Raw genomic sequence first — 16,768 nt, 5'->3', positions numbered from 1 at the left:
ATGGGAAGGGGCAAACTGTTGATGCACTGACTTGGCAGAACACCTGTAGTTTTAACCCACACAGTTAGCCAATTGAACTATGCTTGGTCTACAAATGTTGGGAAGGCTATATTACGTTCCTTTTATTGTATGTGTGATGTTGTTCAGTGTTATTTAATGCACACTTTAGTGTTCCTCACACATGCATTTATCACCGAAGATGGATGTTAAATTTAAATGAATGGATCTCCTTTTGACCAATCAAATGTTTTTATTTCTTTCTGTTATAGCTGATACTTATAAGACAGTCATGAACAGTTACAATCAGAAGAAACAAACTTGTGAAGCGTTGAATGGCTCCCTCTCTCAGCTAGAACAGGAAACAGCTAAAACCCTGGAGAGCATCGATGAAAGCAATGCTAAACTTGCTGTAAGTATATCTTACATACGTAAAGCTTAATCTCAACAGTGTATGATGAATGCAATAGTATACTCACCAAGATTTGTACTCTTGAGATTATTGATAAAAACAATGCCCTACTCTTGTTACTTACATAAAGCTGTATTTTACAAGAGTATGGTATACTCACCTAAAGTATGTTTTATTCTTGATAGTATTGATGAAAGCAATGGTATACTCTCTTTACTTACATAAAGCTGTATTTTACAAGAGTATGATGAAAGCAATGGTATACTCACCTAAAGTTTGTTTTATTCTTGAGAGTATTGATGAAAGCAATGTTATACCTCTACTTTCAAGTTACATACAGCTATATCTCACATGAGTGTTATAAAGGCAATGTTGTACTCACTGTTCAAGTTTGTGTTACTGTGGACGTCTATTGATAAAAGCAATAGTATGTCTTCAGACATAGTTGGTTTGTATCTTTGGTAATTTACATTTTCAACTTTGAAGAGGGTTACTGAATATATTTGTAGTAACAGGACATGATTCAGTAGGCATGTCTAGGCCTAACAACTGGTGACATGGGACAAAAAAAATTATTCCTTGTTACCAGTTATCGAACAATAGAGAACAATAGTCATTGGTTGTCCAGACAAAGTGTTAGAATAAAGGGAAATGTCCTTGGTTATAGCTAATATTATAGAAAACAAGATTGGGCACTCACGTATTGTATAGCAGTTTTAAAGTTTTGTTTCCTATTTAATACTTAAAATGAAATCGTTCTGTACACAACAGCTGCTGTAGTTGTCATCATTTGTGTTGAAAAATTGTAAATTGTTGCTTAGCAATATTGATACAGTTTTACCTGTAGTATTGGAGGTTTATTTTCCATGGGGTAATTGTGTTAGGTTTTTGAATTCCTTACTGTTCTGATTTGATGTCAGCTTGAAAATGGCATTGCTGTTTCATATCACAATAAAGTTAGGAAAGTCTGTAATAGTGTTTTATATTCAAATATTGCTTTGATATATACTCACAGTGACTGACAGAATATTATTTGCATAAAGGAACAGAAATATCATGACATCCATGTTTATTTTATGTATTCACTTGATTATGCTGGGAATAATTTACAGTGCAAATGTTGTATAGCAGTTTTGAAGTCTGTGAATTTTGTCTCTATTAATATACTATGGTTGCTATGTAAAAACAAAAAAACTGCTATACATGTTTACACTTGTGTAACAGTTTGCCAATCTTGCATATATATGTTTGTGATGCAATACTAGGATAAATTCTTCCCTGTTATTTTCTATTTCTGGACTGTTTCTTAAAGTCAGTTATCTGAGTAACAAGTAACAAGGTTTCAAAGCGGGCAAAGATGCTACATAATAATTTTCTTGATTCTTGCAGTAATTGAGTAGCAACTTTGGCCTTTACTTTAATTTATAACATAAATATTTGATGATTGCATGAATGAAAGAACCTGCATTACACACATATATATATTTATATACACACACACACACATGTAGATACAAAAATGTTGAACACATTGATGTGTCTGTCCTTTCTTTCCTCATTTGTGAGTGACAGTAACTTGAAGCTGTAATTGACACTACCCAGCTCTGTTCTCCATAAAGGGTTCTTCCCCCTGACCATTTTAATTAGGACAACATCCTGCTAAATATGAAACTATGAGTACTTCCTCTTCCTGTGCTTGGTAACTCATATTTTAGGACTGATAAAAACATTCTGTCCTCAATTTAATCAACTACCCACTGCACTGACAACTTAAGGCCCCACTTCTAAAAGCAAAGCTGCAACCCCTGCAAAATCCCCTGCAGCAGACCAGCAGTGTGGAATGTATGAACCTGCCCAGCACAAATGGTTATGTCTTACCCAGCCTGGCTGCAGGATACTGCAGCCCCCCTCAGTATCCTACTTTTGACACTGTGCTTCAATTTGTACAACTCTAGTCCACTCCTCTCCAGACACACTTAGGTTTTGTATTTACTGGTGAAATGCATGACTAGTTAGCTATTTTAAAGACTACATTATTTTGTCTTTACACTTTAATGCACAAACACAAAAACTATTCACAGGTACCAGGGTCTGATAGTTGGGTGGTTAAAGGTCGTATTATTCATAGCTGCTACTTTAGTGAGGAACTCTGTATTATACAGTTACTTATGTGGATGGCTGTTAGGTTTTCATAAGGTGATTTGTTGTTGATATTGGGAGAAAAATGTGAAGAAACACTGTGTTAGTGTTGAGTCTAAACTTGAGGCTATGGGTAAGATGTTTATCTGTTTATTTTATTTTATTAGAAAAAAAAAATTGGGGATTAGTGAATTCTTACTCAAAAGTAACAAAAAAAGTAAAAGTTACATACAGAAATATCTCATCATCACAGAATACTTGTAGCTTGTGTCCTGGGTAAAACTGAAATGCTCCTTGACTATCCAGCAGACTAACAACTTGAAGTCATTATTTTTGTTAATTAATTAATTATTCACATATAAATCTACCAATTTCAGTAGTACGTTGAACAGAATGATGGTATCACTGCCTTCCTTTTTATATTAAAATATTTATGAAATATGTAAGACAGTATTTTTGTCTAAAAGCTATTCAGTCTTTAGAAATTCCTCTTCATGAACAGAATTGATTTGGAAGCCCCTATAAAATTTCATTTCTTCATCTGAGTATCTGTCAATAAATGTGTCTATGTATTTCTATCGTACTAATATCGTAAGAAGCACTGGTTACCACTTTATCAGAGTTGCATGTGATCGTTGCATTATGCAACGAGCTATTTGGCTGCTTTAAAACTGGTTGGATGGAAAGTATCAATGGTTTCAAGTTTATTGTTCTAAGCCTGATAATATAAATTAGAAAGTGAAAGCACTCGTTGTTGTTCTGTTAAGTGTAGTTATCCCGTACCATATGGTATCACAAGTTAAAAACACCATAATCAAGTTATTAATTATACTTGATGCCGACATCACTTTGATTTTAGGATTTTGGGATTGGAAACCAAACAAAAAGGGATGAAGTGATGTGAAACTGGAGAATAGACTTTGAACCTGCTGATAAATTTATGTCTAATTTTTATTCTTAGTTCGGAGAAAGCAGTAAAAAAACTAGCTTGAAAACATAGACTATATGTTAAATCTGCAATATTTATTAGTTGAGTAGTTGACCATAAACTGTAAGAATCATTTGTACTGTCTGCTTAATGAATAGAATGGATATTTCGAGCACTCAAAGTAAGCTTGAAAAGACCACAGCAAATTATGGCAGCATAGTAGACAGGTGGGACTCTGTGGGAATCAAAGCTTCCAAAGGGAATAGGGGTGGTTAAATGTTTAATGTCATAGCTGCCAACTTGAAGGGCACCAAGCAGTCTAGACTTTGTCTGTATTCCATACTGAAATAATGTATCCATATGTTTGATGTATCTATATCGATGAGTCTCTGTATCAAGTAATCTATTGAACAAATGTTTTTCAATGTATGTGACCTGCAGGTTCCTTTCTGAAGGAAGAAGTGGTGGGTTAGGGGTTAATCCAAACCAGCTCAGTCCCTCAGCAGTTTGCAATTAAATGTCAAATTTTTAAATCATAGTTATCTCTCTATTATTTTAAAATGTTTTTGAGTGAGCTGAAGTTAGCAACCGATTTCTTCATCTAACAGTAAGAAAGAAGACTATTCAGACCTACCGATAGTAACGACTACGGGTTTAAAGTCCCCTTTTGTTTTAAGACATTTCTTATGCAATGTTATTCATGATGTCACTCTCTGCTCATCGAAAGTGTAAACAGTGGGGCAGTTGTTGCCCTTTATTGAATAACTTATAAGGAAAAGTTAAATTCAGGAAAGAGGTAACCATTGATTTTTCCTCCCTTCTTTGACTCTCTTCTCCTACTCTCTTGTGCTGTCCAATTTCCTTCCCCACTTTTCTTTCTTACCCCACTCTCCTTCCCCTTCTTTCCCCTACACCCATATTTTCTGTCCTTAATTATTTCATGTCCTTTACCCCTTCTTCCAATCTTGACTCTCTCTTCTTCCCATTCACTGAATTTAAATATTATGCCAGTGATAGCTGTTAACTGTTATCAGATTCTCAGATGCTAGATATGCTCTCTTTTCTTTCTTCCCCCACTTCCCCCACTTTCACCCATGTTTTCTATCCTTGTTTATTTCATGTCCCTTACCCCTTCTTCCAATCCTGACTCTTGATTCTTCCCATTCACTGAATTTAAATATTATGCCAGTGATAGCTGATAACTGTTATCAGATTCGCAGATGCTAGAGTTGCTCTCTTTTCTTTCTTCCCCCACTTTCACCCATGTTTTCTATCATTGTTTATTTCATGTCCTTTACCCTTTCTTCCAATCCTGACTCTCTCTTCTTCCCATTCACTGAAGTTAAATATTATGTCAGTGATAGCTGTTAACTTCTATCCGATTCTCAGATGCTAGAGATGCTCTATTTTTTTTTTCTTTCTTTAATCTTCTAAATATAGGCCTCTGAGAGCTTACAATTTTTAAAACAGTTTCCAATGTCTATCTTTGATGACTATTGCCTTAAATTGGTGCAGAATTTCCTGGGGACTTCCTTCTTTAGACATAAATTTCCTGTGATCACGGTTCTAAAATGATAACTTCCTGTTGGACGACACTGCAACCGTTGTGTGTGCCAGATGGAGTATGTGAATGTAGGTCTCAGTGAAAGCTGAACTACAACAGCATCGAAAATAACACAGTAGAGTGAATTCCTTGTGGAATTCATGCATAGTTTACCAGGTTCAGAGAACTAGAAAGAGCAAGCTTCATTTATCTAGTGTGCAAGTCTTTGAACAGAGAGAGAAGGTATACACATAGTTTCATTTTTAGTGTGCAAATCATTGAACACAGTAAAAAGGTATACAAGTCTATTTTTTTTTACGTCTATTTTTTCTCTTCCGTACAGGAATTGAAGCACATTCTTGCGAGGGAGGAAGCTGAGTTGAAACGATTGCAAGATGTTCATAAGTCTAAAGTAACAGCTTATCAACATACAAAGGTTAACATACAAAACCAGAAGAAAGAACAGGACACTGCAACAACTCTCAGGTAATTATGAAGTCATTTTATTTTGTTTATTGTTGTTTTTTGCTCAATATACATACAATGTAAGTTGAATATGTATGCTTCTATACAATAGATATAATTTTAAATGTTTTGAGTAAGGAAGTGGTCTAAAAACGCTTAAAAGGCTTAACGAGTAGATCCACTCCCAAAAGCCAGAAAAGAAAGAAAAAAGTAACATTCAATGGATTAATACACAAGACCAAATGGTTTGAAACATTGCAAAACTCCAGGTAATACAGTATTATGTATAAGTGAATGTTTAACATGAAATTTCATGTTTAACATATTGTGATTTGGAAACTTTTTTCCATAGTAAACTTAGTCACTGAAAGTAACTTTAGTGACTTTATTTACTCATAGTAACATCAGTAACACTGAGTTGCATCACTTAAAGTCACTCATAGTAAACTTGGTCACTCATAGTAAGTTTAGTCACTTAGAGTCACTCATATTAAGTTGAGTCACTTGCAGTCACTGATAGCATCTCTAGTCACTTGTAGTAAATGACTTTGTATAATCTCTCATGGTCACTTCAGTTGCTTATGGCAACTTTTCTAAGATTATTCTGATATTGTAGGGTCTTTTAGTCTCTCAATTTATGCCTGCCTTCATGTTTTATTCATCTTGCTGTGGTACTTTGAAACTTGACACAGCTGTGGATGTTATGATTTAAGTTAAAAACTTAACATCTTTGTCCCTCCACTGTTTATCTCATACCTCTCCTCTTCCCCTGTTGGTTTCTTTCTTTCCTCTCTCCGTCCCTTGTCTACTAATCCCCTTACATCTATCTCTTTGTGCTCACCATGCTCATTAACCTGTCTGTATTCTATGCTTTTTTTGTCCCTTCTGTTACTGTTACTTGTCATTTAGCCTTTGAAGAAGATCCTGCTAGGATCGAAACGTCAGGCCAACTTACTTTTACACATTCTCCTACACAGGCTCCCTAGTGGATAAGCAGTTTGCTAACAGTTTTATTTTATTTTGAAGTTAAAAACTTGACAGTGAAACAGATGTGTGCTAGATTGATGTAGTCCCTTATGTTAATTTGCTGAAAAGCATTGCATATTATGGTACATTTTTAGTCTGGATAAAACATTAGCAGTAAAAAAGGGGCCAAAAGTCAGCAATGCTAGTCATGTAACATATTGTCATAACTTGTCCACAAACGGTCTATGGTTCTCCAAATCATGTGAAAAGGTTCTGCTTACTTCCTCAATATGAAATTTCTCGTTCTGACATTAAAGGCTTTCAGATATTAATATCAATTATTTTCCTCACCTTCTCTAGTTTTGATAGTCAAGTCGCAGCGGTCAAGCAGGAAACCAGCCGAGCAAAAGAAGATCCGTTGGCTGATCCGTTCGCTGCTTTTCGAGAAGTCCAAGCCGAAGACGAGAAGAAACGAATTGAAGCCGAAAAATCCACCAAAGAGGAGGAAGTGAAGCCCTCGGCAGGTAGTCAAGATATCTTCTCTGCTTTTGGTAAGTACCTTGCTCTTCCTTTCCTTCACGTTTCAGTCCGTTCCTGTGAAAAAATAAGTTGGAAACGTTAACTTTAATTTTTTTATTTTTATGGGATTATGGTAGCTTCATTGGATATGCAAAGGTAGTAGCATATGCAGCGACAGACCAACAGTTTTATTTTGAGATCGGAATTTCAAATTATTATTTTGGAAGGATTCTAGTTTCTTAATTAGAAGAAGCCTGTGAATTGATAACCCTGTGTTTAAGTTATATTTTGGAATGTAACAAGCTTTGTAGAACCATTGCTAGCAAGTGCCACCTACTGTGACATTTACATGATTGTGGTGAAGTAGTATGGTGAAGGTGCGTCAATAATCAGCCCATTCGACTAATTTTTATCGTGCAGATATGAAACTAGCTTATTGCTAATATGGTGGGTGGGTAACATACTAACTGCAGCTGCCTAAGTATCAGTCGACAAGAATTCCCAGTACACCGTTTGTGTCATCATTTCCATTCAGGAAAGAGAGTGCAATTCGTCCTTTTGTGTTCAAGGTCGTTTGAATCTCAAGAATAACTTATTATTCAGGCCCCGAATTGGAACTGAAATTCACCACATGCTGGTGAAAGTTATCTTGGGGGCCACAAAATAAACTTTAAAAAGGAATGGAATTAATAAACCTTTTCCTGGCCCCTGTCCAAATTCATCTCCATGTTTTATAATATCTGTGATATTTCTGTGGTCATTTATCCAATTTACAAAACCACTTGTCATTTTCTCATTTTTTTCTGTCTAAAATGTCATCAAGTCTGTACATATCATCTCCAGCACTGGTTATTCAAAGTTGCAAACCTTTCAAACTTTTCAAGCTTTTTCAAGCTTTTCAACTTTTCAAGCTTTTTCAAGCTTTTCAACTTTTCAAGCTCCTCAAGTTCATTACATCAGCTAGGAGACTCTTCAGCATTGCTTCAGCCAGTTGGGACAAGTATCCTAATGCTAATACCACTATTTACGATACTTTCATGTCACGTTTCAAACCGCTCGTACCGACTGTGTGAAGAGTTACGAACCTTTATCTTACAGAAGTAGGATATCCATTCTGCTCACACTGTCAGTTCAAGCACCTTTGAAGCATGAAATTAAAGTAGTGTATATAAATCATGTCCCAACTGGGTGATTGTTTTACATAAGTCATTGGTTGCTTTCATTGTATCCATCACCCGCCTCTTTGTCCTCATAGGCTCGGAGAATGATCCCTTCGCTTCTATTGGAGGTAAGTTATAACGTTTGTTAACAAAGATTGCAGGATCAGTAAGCTACATTAAGACGGTAATCAACTCTTGGAAACTTGCAGTTTGGTGTTGCATAAAGGGTTGGTTGTCTTTGTGGCATAACTTCCGTCACCATCAAGTATCCCATATATGGGCATTTACTTTATTAGTTTTGTTGTGTTGCCTGGATGAATCCAGTTATGTTGTCAAGGCTCAGCCTTCACCTACATTACATTTCATAGCAGATATGTACCTAGCCTTACCTCACCTTCTTTGCATATATACGAAGCAGGGCTGACTTTATAGATGATTTAATAGATTAAAGAATAAATGGTTGAATGCAAGGATGACTGGAGTAGAGAATGAAGAATGAAATTAGTATAGAGTAGAACAGGCTGTTTTGTTTTCTTTTCCATAATACATCTTGTAATCATTTTGATTTCGTCTCTCATGTTGATGCCTTTTTGATATTGGTCTCTCCATCTACCATAGCTTATAAACTTTCTTTTTCGTTCTTTCATGCTGAGGTGAAACATTTGCATGTGTTTGGTCTCATCTTTAAGCCTGACTGATTTGCTGTTTTTCTAGTGTTCTTCATATGTTAGCCATCCTGCTGTAATGTTATTTTTGTATTCATCTTGCACAAACATATGTAAATAAATTTGAAATTGGTAGTAGTTGTAACCCTATCCTTCAAAATTCATAACCACCAAACATTTATTGTAGTTAAGTCTCGTTGGTGCTTACCCTTCCCCCAACGGATTCTATTTTAGGTTTCATTCAAATTCATTCCAGAAAGAATGTACAAATCTACTTTCCAATCTCCTTCTACTCTACTGCTTAAAATATACTGTCTCATACTACAATGGTGGTTTATTACTTACAGGTTATTTAGAACAGACACCAATTCTAGCCACATCACTCACAGGCAAATAATGTACTATAATATGTTATCAAAATGAAATGAAATTATAAATTATATTTACACATAATAAATATCTGTGCAATTTAAATACACCTTGAAAAAATATAAATAATCAGCTTATATACTGCAGATATATAGATATAAATATATATGTATAATATGTATATATAAATATATATATATATATATATATATATATGTATATATATATATATATATATAGATATATATAACTATATATAGATAGATATATATAACTATATATAGATGTATATATAGATATATAAATAATATGTTTATATATATATATCTTTATGTGTGTATGTGTGTATATATTTTACAGTGTTTAATCTGTTGATTTTGTCTTTATTATCATACAATAGTAATGTGTGATATGATGTGAATCAAACTTTTATCTTTGTTAACTATGTATCACATCTTATGTGACATACCTTGCCTTAAAATGACAACTTTCCTCCTCCTTGTCCAGATTCTGCACCCGCCAAGCCTGTAGATCCAAGCGATCCATTCTCTGCACTTGGTGGTAAGCATCTTGACCATTTCTTGTCAAAATCATTTTTTTCTTCCTCAAAAATAAATATAGTTTTTTCCTAATTAGTCCAGCAAAATTATCAATATAGGTATTTAACCTGATTCAAAACCTGATTCAATTTGCATTGTTGCCAGTCTTTCTTAGACTTGTCTAGTTCAGTGACGCTTGTTTTGTTTGCAACATGGCAGTTACCATACCTACTTTTCCTACCCCTTTAGAATTTAGATTATGACATTGAAAATCAAAGAATTTAGTGAAATATCCCAAATGCAAGTGCCAACAATTCAATACATGGCCAGTATAAATAATTGTACAGTGACAAAAGCAAACATGTTGGAACTATTTTATAATAATTTTTTTGCATATCGACCAGATTCTACTGACATATACTACACTATTAGTGCTTAGGCTTAGGCTCTACACTATCAGTGCTTAGGCTTAGTGTTTACTAGACTCAGGTGTGTGCTGATTTCTGTACAATCAATGGTGCACATTTACTCTGGTAGCTAATGCAATGAACAGTGTTATGTCATTGGTGATGTGTACAGGGCATATAGGCCATCAGCTGAAGCTCAAAATGTGGCTGTAAAATCAGTTTCGTTCCAGCAACACCGGGTCTAGACTTTTAATGCATTTTTGGGTAGTTTAATGCATCACAAACATTATATCAAAAGTTCTCCAAAAAATTTCCTGCAGTATTTTTGTAACGCACCCTTGAAATTGGGTATGTTATGTAGACATTACGTGCTACGATGCTATGTATTAGGAACACATGTGCTAACGTTAGATTTGGTACAGTGGTGCAATTACGACTGATATATTTTTTTTGTATAATAGTTGGGTTAGGGTTACAAGAATGGTGGAAGAGGATTCTGGTCTAAGGGTCAGTGAGGGTTGTTTTCAGGCATTACAAGTTGTGCCCTCCCCCCCCCTCAATTTTCGCCAAAATGGTAAAAAATCACATTTTCAACTTTGAAATATGAAATACAATTTTTGCACATTATAACTTAAGGGTTTTAATTATAAAAATGTACCACTTTTAATAAACTCAGATTTAATGCTTTGTAATAAATCAAATATTTTTAGATTTTCCCCCTATGTTATGAATGCATTTCGTCTGTGCATGTATGCGTAAATATACACATATAATGAAAAGTTCCTCTCCATAATTGTTACACTCCCCATCCAAACTGTTTTACACATGTGAACCCCTCCCCCTCTACTTTACATGTAGCTAAATCCCTAGTTACAGTGAGATGTGCCAATGCCCCAAGACCAGTGAGTTATTTCTTTTGTATAAATCAATATATAAGTTGGCACACTGAGACATCATGGCATATCGTAGATGTGAAATAAAGTTAGTCGGTATATATCCGTTACCTTAGTACTCTTCCTACAGTCTTCTGCAAAACTAGGTACTTTCTCCATGTTACGGAAACGACATGTTTATAATTCGTATTCCTGCAAAAAGTGTTTCCAAGGGAGTTAACGTATAAAAGAAAAGATCGACAAGGTTTCGAATGGTATTTTGAATAATAATAGTTCTATATTCTACAAATAATATGAATAATAAAGGTGAATGGTACAAATAAGTGAATAACGAAGACAGTTAACTTAAGCCCCAGATAGAAAGAAATAATGTATCTATTAAGACTGGGTCGATACACTCAATGGTGTAGTAGAGCTGGGCCTTTGCGATGATTCAAGATACAGGTTCTTCATCAAAAGGCGCGGCGAGGAATTAATAAGTGATTAAAAGTTCATCCAAGGACAGTTGTACTAGTTATAACAGGATCCACTTCAATTCACTGCATGGAAGTCAGATATGGTATGGAAAAGGGAAAGTCCATTCCGTAGTAGAGGTTCAGGGGCGATGGTTCCCCAACAACAGTATATAAACCTCTGACTGGTTTCAGGACGCGGTATTTGCGTCATCGTCATCAGTAAATGTAGTTGTGAATATGCAAGAGGTCAAGCATGCCCATAACACCCTCCTCCCCCCTCCCCTCTCAGCAAAAAAAGTGTGATTTGAAGAAAATGTGGATATTTATCATAAGGTGTCTGGTAGGTAGGGTAATCTACGTAAAACTACTAATAGCTAAAATGAATATATGAATAAGATCATGTTTTCTGGTTCCTTTAAGCTCTGGGGAACAAAATAATGACAACATGACTTTGAAAAAGTTAACCCTCTTCACAAACTTCAAACTTGATTAAAATTTCAGACTAAGATATCAAGATTTAACACCATCACAGTTCATCCTCCAAATCATCTTCCCCTGCATCAACAATCTCAACATCTTCTTGGAAGTTGCTGCAATTTCTATATTTACATAGGTCTGTACACGGTAGTTGTGCATTCATTCAGGAACATCTTCCTTTAAGACATTTGCCGACTCTACAGCTACTGCTGACACACTGAAGCAAAACATCTGGGTCAGGTGGCTTCGTCATCTAAGTGATTATAAGGTCATCATTTTCAAGTTTCCATCCATGTCCCTCTGGTAAGAGTGCATCAATCCTTTGCTGCAATGCCCTACTGTGAATAGCAGCCTGGTTGGTGCAGCGCTTAACATGCTGGATCAGAGCATCTTTTGTTGGTGATAAACTCTGCTCTGAGGAGGAGATGAACAGAACACCTTGTACCATGAAATTGGATATTTTTGAGTCTCACATTTTATGATGGGGTACCAATATAATTACAATTCAGCTAGAAATATGTTGCAAATTACTTTAATAATTTCAATGGAAAGATTAACCTGATATTGCATCTCAAAGCGTTTAGAGAATTTTTTATTTTCCTTGGGGGAGGACCCCCATATTCCAAAAGTCCTAGATCCACCCCTGAACACTCAATGAACCACACATTGAAGAGAGTACTTTACCTTTCAAGATCTGTATGTCTTCCTTGTCAAGAATTGTATCTAGTTTCTTCAACATAGAGAGTGGTACCTCACTTCAATGGCAACACGGTCTTTTCCTCTAATATTAATAAAATCTGGGCTCATCTTTTTTCCGCTCTGCTGCTTGTCGAAGCAATACTTTAATAAAATGAAAAAAAAGCAAATTGTTTTGCATTTTCTGTTGATCAAAATGTAAGTTTGAACAAATAAGAACTAAGACAATTTTATTTATATACCATGTGATCTGCTCATCTTCTATGGACAAACAAAGACACATTCAAATTTTGCAAACCAGTGTCATGCAAAAAAGAATTAAAACAGGCTTTTTTTGACAGTACAGTACATTATCTCTTAATGTTATGGTTTAAATTATACAATGGTAGATTATATCTGTTACTAATAATAAAGGAGACAGATACTTGTTCATTTTGGTAAAGCTAGACAGGCTGACCATAAGACCTTGCAAACCTGACCTTATTGCACCTTTGTTACACTTATTTTTCTAACTAATATAATATCTCTATCATTCAAATAAAGGGCCACAGTAAGAAAACTATGAAGCCTGTATTTAACACTTAGGCTAGTGCCCCAGATGGAGAATTTGAAACAAATTTCCGTTCCTACCACCTTATAACAAAACAATTCAAATGACCATGCCACTAATTATCTTCAGTCCTATTATTATATAAACATTGTGAGGAAATGGAAAAAAAAATGAATGAAAATTATATTATAATCAGGTCCAACACTGTGCCCTTTGACTTGGATTCTATCCCTCAAGAGCTACTGATCTTGCATTATGCAACTTCTCTTAACACTTCAACTATGCCACAGAAGTACAAGTAGAGTCGTGTAGTATGCTTAGGCTTACCTCCATCGAAAGTCCCTGCCTGCTGCAGCTTGTCCTGCACCCGTTTGCAATGCCGAGTAATGTATTGTTTCTTTTCCCACATATAATAAATTGAACAGGCAATACACCAGAGCTTCTGCTTGGTTTCCTCGATCTTTTCCGTCAATTCTTCGTTTAAAATCATATGGGGTCTCCTCTGGAACTGTCCGTTTTCTTGCAGCAATGTGCTTGCTATCAATGAACCGCCTGTAACACTTATCGTGGAACCCCATCATACTATGCTGTTGAACACACGCTTGATCGTAGTAGGCCATGGAGTAATCAGTAGTACAGCGATATCACTGTCTCTGCCGCTGAAATTAAGCCAATCTTCAGCGCAGGAAGTAACTTTAGTCCATCGTTTATTCGTCAGTGCCTTGACTGCTTCAAATTTTACAGATTCAATGTGCACTGAGCACTGTAGATTTCCGTGTGTCGGAGACTGACTAGCGCCCGTGGGAGCCGCCATGTTTGTTGTTTTCTACCAAAATTGCACACAGAACTCATGGCTCATTGGACAATTCATATCACATGGTACATATATCTCACTGGCGCACAACTTTTGAACGTAAAACGGCAGGTTTCTTAACATACGCAATAAAAAATATAGTTCGATCTTTCGAGCGGAATTGCAAAAAAACTGCAGGAAAGTACATGGAGAACTTTTGGATCATTAATCTTAGTTAATTTATGTATTCAATGCTGTAGAGAAATTTTAGACCCGCAGTTGCTGGAACGAAACAAGCGAATTTCGACCTTCAGCTGATGGCCTAATAATGGATTCTAATATTTTTATATATATTATGCCAATAGTCTACAATTGTTTTCTTAATGTTAGTGAGTTTTTTCCTTTTGTAGATATTTTCAGTATGATTCATCTAATATCACACCTTTTGGTTAGGCTCTGCTTGTATATGTTGTGAGTGTTCTACAGTTTATCATCATTGTTATAGAACCTGGTGTGAAACAGGAACTGACACAATTGCATAGAATTTGAAAACTGAAAAATGAAATGTGTCAAACGTCTTATATGAAAACTTCAGTTAATATATAACAAGAGAGTTTCAGAGAGTTACCAGAAGATTGTGGAAGTGCGGCACTTTTATTTTAAATTACATACTGATTCACATTCTCTTATTTACATTGGTAAGTACATCTGGTTGTTCTTTATATTATTTCTCACTTTGTCTTGTAGGAACTGTTTCATCAAAACCAGCTGAAGAAAAGAAGGATCCTTTTGCTGATTTTGCAAGTAATTATGTATTTCCAGTTTCCTTTTTTTTAGGTTTTGTGTCATTATATCAATTTATGCTTAGTACACCACTCAGTCACTTTGTGTGAGTTACCTATATGTGAACAAACTTGTGAATTTATGTTACTGTAAAATGTTGTGTAGTGTATCGTGTGAGATACCAAGGACATGACATTAATACATAATAACATTCTGTAGATGTTTCCAATTAATGATGAACATGTTCATTCATTATATGTTGATACAAACAAATGTTGATACTAGATCATGAATTGAGAAGTTAAGAACCTTGATGATTACTTGCTGTGTTGAAGATTCACCGTTGTTTCAATTGGGTAACTAGTGCATTGTTTACTACAAATCCTACACCAAATTAAAACAGTCAGCTCATATTTGTGAAAATGTCAAATGTAATGTCAAAATTAAGTTCAACCCACATTCATTTTTTTTTTATGAAAAGATGGGTTGGGTCTATATGCATATGCTGTGAGCTGGCCTGTTTATATTTGTTTTAATTTGAGATAATAGACATCTGTTATATATAATTTGTTTAAATGGCAACTTAAGACTCATCTTTTCAGCTATTATTTTGATTGTTCAGCACCATGAACAGTTATTTTTTTCTGGATTTTAGCACTTTTAGAAAATGTTTGTCGTATTATTTTTATTATCTAGGCGTGATGCTAGGAATGAAATAAACAAGTATCTTTTTATTGAGATGATGTTGTAAAATTGAAAACACAACCAACTGTTTAACGAAGCATGTCCATTTCTCCTCAATGAAATAGTATTTGATTTAAAAATCTTGGCTTAATTATATTACATTATAAAAAGTATTGCAGGTGATAAATCATTTTTTATTTAATGTTATTTTAAGAAACTTATGTTATCTTTTTATTGAGAGAGATGTTGTTATATTTAAAACACCACTCCTCAATGAACTAGTAATTTGATTTAAAAAGACATCGGTGTAATGACTTTATATTTTTTTTAACTAGAATATTTCATGTGTATTAGAATTCTTGGTTTTTCTATCGGTACGCCTTTTCCAGTTTTCTTTAAGTCCATTCTATTTACCAACGTTATGGGTCACATTTTGTCCTCTCCAGATTTTGGAAGTTTTGAGTTTAGTTCCACACAGCCCAAGGCCACATCGGCATCTGCTTCAGTGAGTTCGTCTACTTCCCTGTTCGCCGCTGCTCCGACAAATACGACCAGCTCCGTGTTCGATTCGGATTTCAAGACCGATTCTACTCCGGCAGTTGAGGAGAGGCAGGAGGAAAAGAAAGAGGAAAAGAAAGAAGTAGAAACGGTCAAAGCAAAGGTTGATGTGTTTTCAGCCTTATCGACGGAGGCGTCTCAAAAGTCTGCACCTCCGATCGTTTCAACCGCAAATGTACATTCAGCTTATGAACCACCCAAGCAAGAGGGGGCTAGTACCAAGGAATCGGTCTCATCACTGGCCAATAAGTTGGATATGATGTCCATAGATGTCAACCAGCCCTTACCAGAACATCTGAGGGCAGTCTTATCCAGATATAGGGCTCTATTTGACTTTGCTGCAGAGGGAGACGATGAACTATCCTTTAAGAAGGGGGATATCATCCTTGTAAGTATCCCTTTGGTTTTATACAAAATGAGCATAGTCGTACGATATATCAGAATCGTGACGTTTCGCCGCCGTATTTTTATCGCTAGTTTTTAAAGTAATATTCACGATGTCTTAGCTGCATGAGAGTGCTCTCAAAACTAGACAGATGCTCTAAACATATTCAGGTTTTTCTTTTTCTTCGTTGAACCTCCAGGTAGTCAGTATTGGGATTTAATTTCTAAATTTTCTTCTCATTTGGAGTGTTAAAAGGAGCAAAGAACTTGTTGTGTGGCTAGAATGGGACTGAACCGCAGACCTCATTGTTTAAAACTCTGTGCCCTATCAAACTTAGTTAACCATCCCTTAGATGGTGGCGATCCCTATATGGCCTCCTCTTTGC

The 16,768-nt window shown here is 35.4% G+C and overlaps 1 protein-coding gene across 2 annotated transcripts in view; it reads left to right on the top strand.

The window, feature by feature from the left end:
• Positions 1-16,768, top strand: part of LOC139963128 (intersectin-1-like) — a 61,439-nt gene that overhangs the window by 17,218 nt on the left and 27,453 nt on the right. Inside the window, exons 15-21 of one of the 2 annotated variants that reach the window (XM_071963668.1) lie at positions 270-409; positions 5,363-5,505; positions 6,811-7,001; positions 8,225-8,257; positions 9,671-9,724; positions 14,721-14,777; positions 15,887-16,386. In XM_071963668.1, coding sequence (XP_071819769.1) covers positions 270-409; positions 5,363-5,505; positions 6,811-7,001; positions 8,225-8,257; positions 9,671-9,724; positions 14,721-14,777; positions 15,887-16,386 — 1,118 coding nt within the window. The remainder of the gene's footprint in view (positions 1-269; positions 410-5,362; positions 5,506-6,810; positions 7,002-8,224; positions 8,258-9,670; positions 9,725-14,720; positions 14,778-15,886; positions 16,387-16,768) is intronic. The other variant, XM_071963669.1, reaches the window with a different exon arrangement.

Source organism: Apostichopus japonicus, chromosome 21 (genome assembly GCF_037975245.1).
Source record: "Apostichopus japonicus isolate 1M-3 chromosome 21, ASM3797524v1, whole genome shotgun sequence".
Taxonomy (NCBI): domain Eukaryota; kingdom Metazoa; phylum Echinodermata; class Holothuroidea; order Aspidochirotida; family Stichopodidae; genus Apostichopus; species Apostichopus japonicus.
The sequence above is the reverse complement of the archived record's forward strand: the minus strand, read 5'-3'. Positions and strand labels throughout refer to the sequence as shown.